The sequence below is a fragment of the Solanum tuberosum genome, unplaced genomic scaffold (genome assembly GCF_000226075.1).
Source record: "Solanum tuberosum cultivar DM 1-3 516 R44 unplaced genomic scaffold, SolTub_3.0 scf00114, whole genome shotgun sequence".
Taxonomy (NCBI): Eukaryota; Viridiplantae; Streptophyta; class Magnoliopsida; order Solanales; family Solanaceae; genus Solanum; species Solanum tuberosum.
In genome coordinates, this window is record NW_006239038.1 from 987345 (window position 1) to 988988 (window position 1644).

The window sequence follows — 1644 nt, forward strand, 5'->3', positions numbered from 1 at the left end:
TTATCTTCTTTATTTCGTTAATCAATTATTAATTCTGATCTACTCCAGACAAAATATTGGAGGTGGATTGTTTAACTTTTCAGACATACAATAATATTTTACACATTATAAAAATATGAGAAGTATTGAAAATTTTAACCTTTGTAACATCAATGTAAAAGATTTCAGTTAAACATTTTTTCTCTTTAATTTGAGAAGGCGAATACTAAAATTGAATTTTAACTTCTCTACTCTTTAACTACTAGGTTATCTAATAGATAACTACATGTTGTGTGTTGTATCAAATTAAGCTACCTGCTCCACCTTGTGCATGTCTTGTCAATTCCTTTGGGTTTCAGTCTTGTGATGTACTCTTTGGGGGAGTTTATCACGAGTTAGCTGGCCTCCTGACTTCCGTAGATCAAGGGTAAACACTCATCGTTTTTGACATGGACTACTAGTGTATTCAATCCTATTATAGATCTCTAGCCACATTCAAAAAAAAAGAAAAGAAAAATAGTTCTTCTTCCCTTTTGTATTTTCATTTTAAAATTTTTTGGTAAGAAGTACCCCAGTGCATATTGTGAAAGCACAGAGGTGTGTTTTACTTATACATATCTTGAACTACTTCTACATTAAGACTATAGTCAAGATCTTAAACTAATTGTAGATATTTTCATTTTCAATTTATTTATATATATTTGGAGAAGACTAATTTAATTTGTTTGTAACATGTTTACAGAGGTAAAAGATAGAGAAAAACAAGAAGAAAGTGAATATAATAAAATTGATCTTCTTATTGATTTGTGCACAAAGTACATGAAGGTGTTACAGGAACAACATACAATAATAATTAATAAGAATGAATAAAAGAGGACAATATCCTCAATACAAATAATAAGTTACAAAGAAACAAGCTCTAAGAAGCATCAAAGCCTAGATACGTTCATGTGAACGCACTAAGAAAACAATGTGCAAGAAGACCAAAAGAGAAGTAGAATCAAATATGTCCATGTCATGAAGAATCAACCCTTTAATTAAAAGATTGAACATCTTATTCCATAAATTAATTGCTTTGTACCATTGACGTTTGAATCTATTCCTCAAGAAGCCATCATTTATTTTGTGTTTCAAACTAAAATCTGAAAAGAAACAACCAAATAGAAGATTAGAGACTTAATTCAAACAAAAGAAGAAAAAAAGGTTGAATATCATATGAAAAACTTACAAATTTAAACAACTACTCACTTGATTGATTGTGGAGAATGACTGCACTCTCAAAACCTCTTAGTAGTGGACTGGTGGTGGTGGTGAAGCGTAAATGTACGCCGGTGGAGGAGGTGATTTCACTGGTGGAGGAGGTGAGGTGTAGTAATAAGGAGGAGGAGGAGACTTTACGGGTGGAGGTGGAGAGTGATAGTAGTAGGGAGGTGGTGGAGAAGGTGACGGTGGAGGAGGCGACTTGTAGTAGTAAGGTGGGGGTGGTGAAGGTGATGGTGGAGGAGGAGACTTGTAGATGTAGGGTGGTGGAGGAGATGGCGATGGTGGTGGTGGTGACTTGTAGTAGTATGGTGGAGGGGGAGAAGGCGATGGAGGTGGGGGAGACTTGTAGTAGTATGGAGGTGGGGGAGATGGTGATGGTGGTGGAGGAGACTTGTAGTAGTA

The 1644-nt window shown here is 35.2% G+C and overlaps 1 protein-coding gene across 1 annotated transcript in view; it reads right to left on the reverse strand.

Moving 5' to 3' along the window:
- Positions 1-1266: 1266 nt before the first annotated feature.
- Positions 1267-1644, reverse strand: part of LOC102598284 (extensin-2-like) — a 1015-nt gene continuing 637 nt past the window's right edge. The window contains exon 2 of the mRNA XM_015309727.1: positions 1267-1632. Coding sequence (XP_015165213.1) covers positions 1267-1632 — 366 coding nt within the window. The remainder of the gene's footprint in view (positions 1633-1644) is intronic.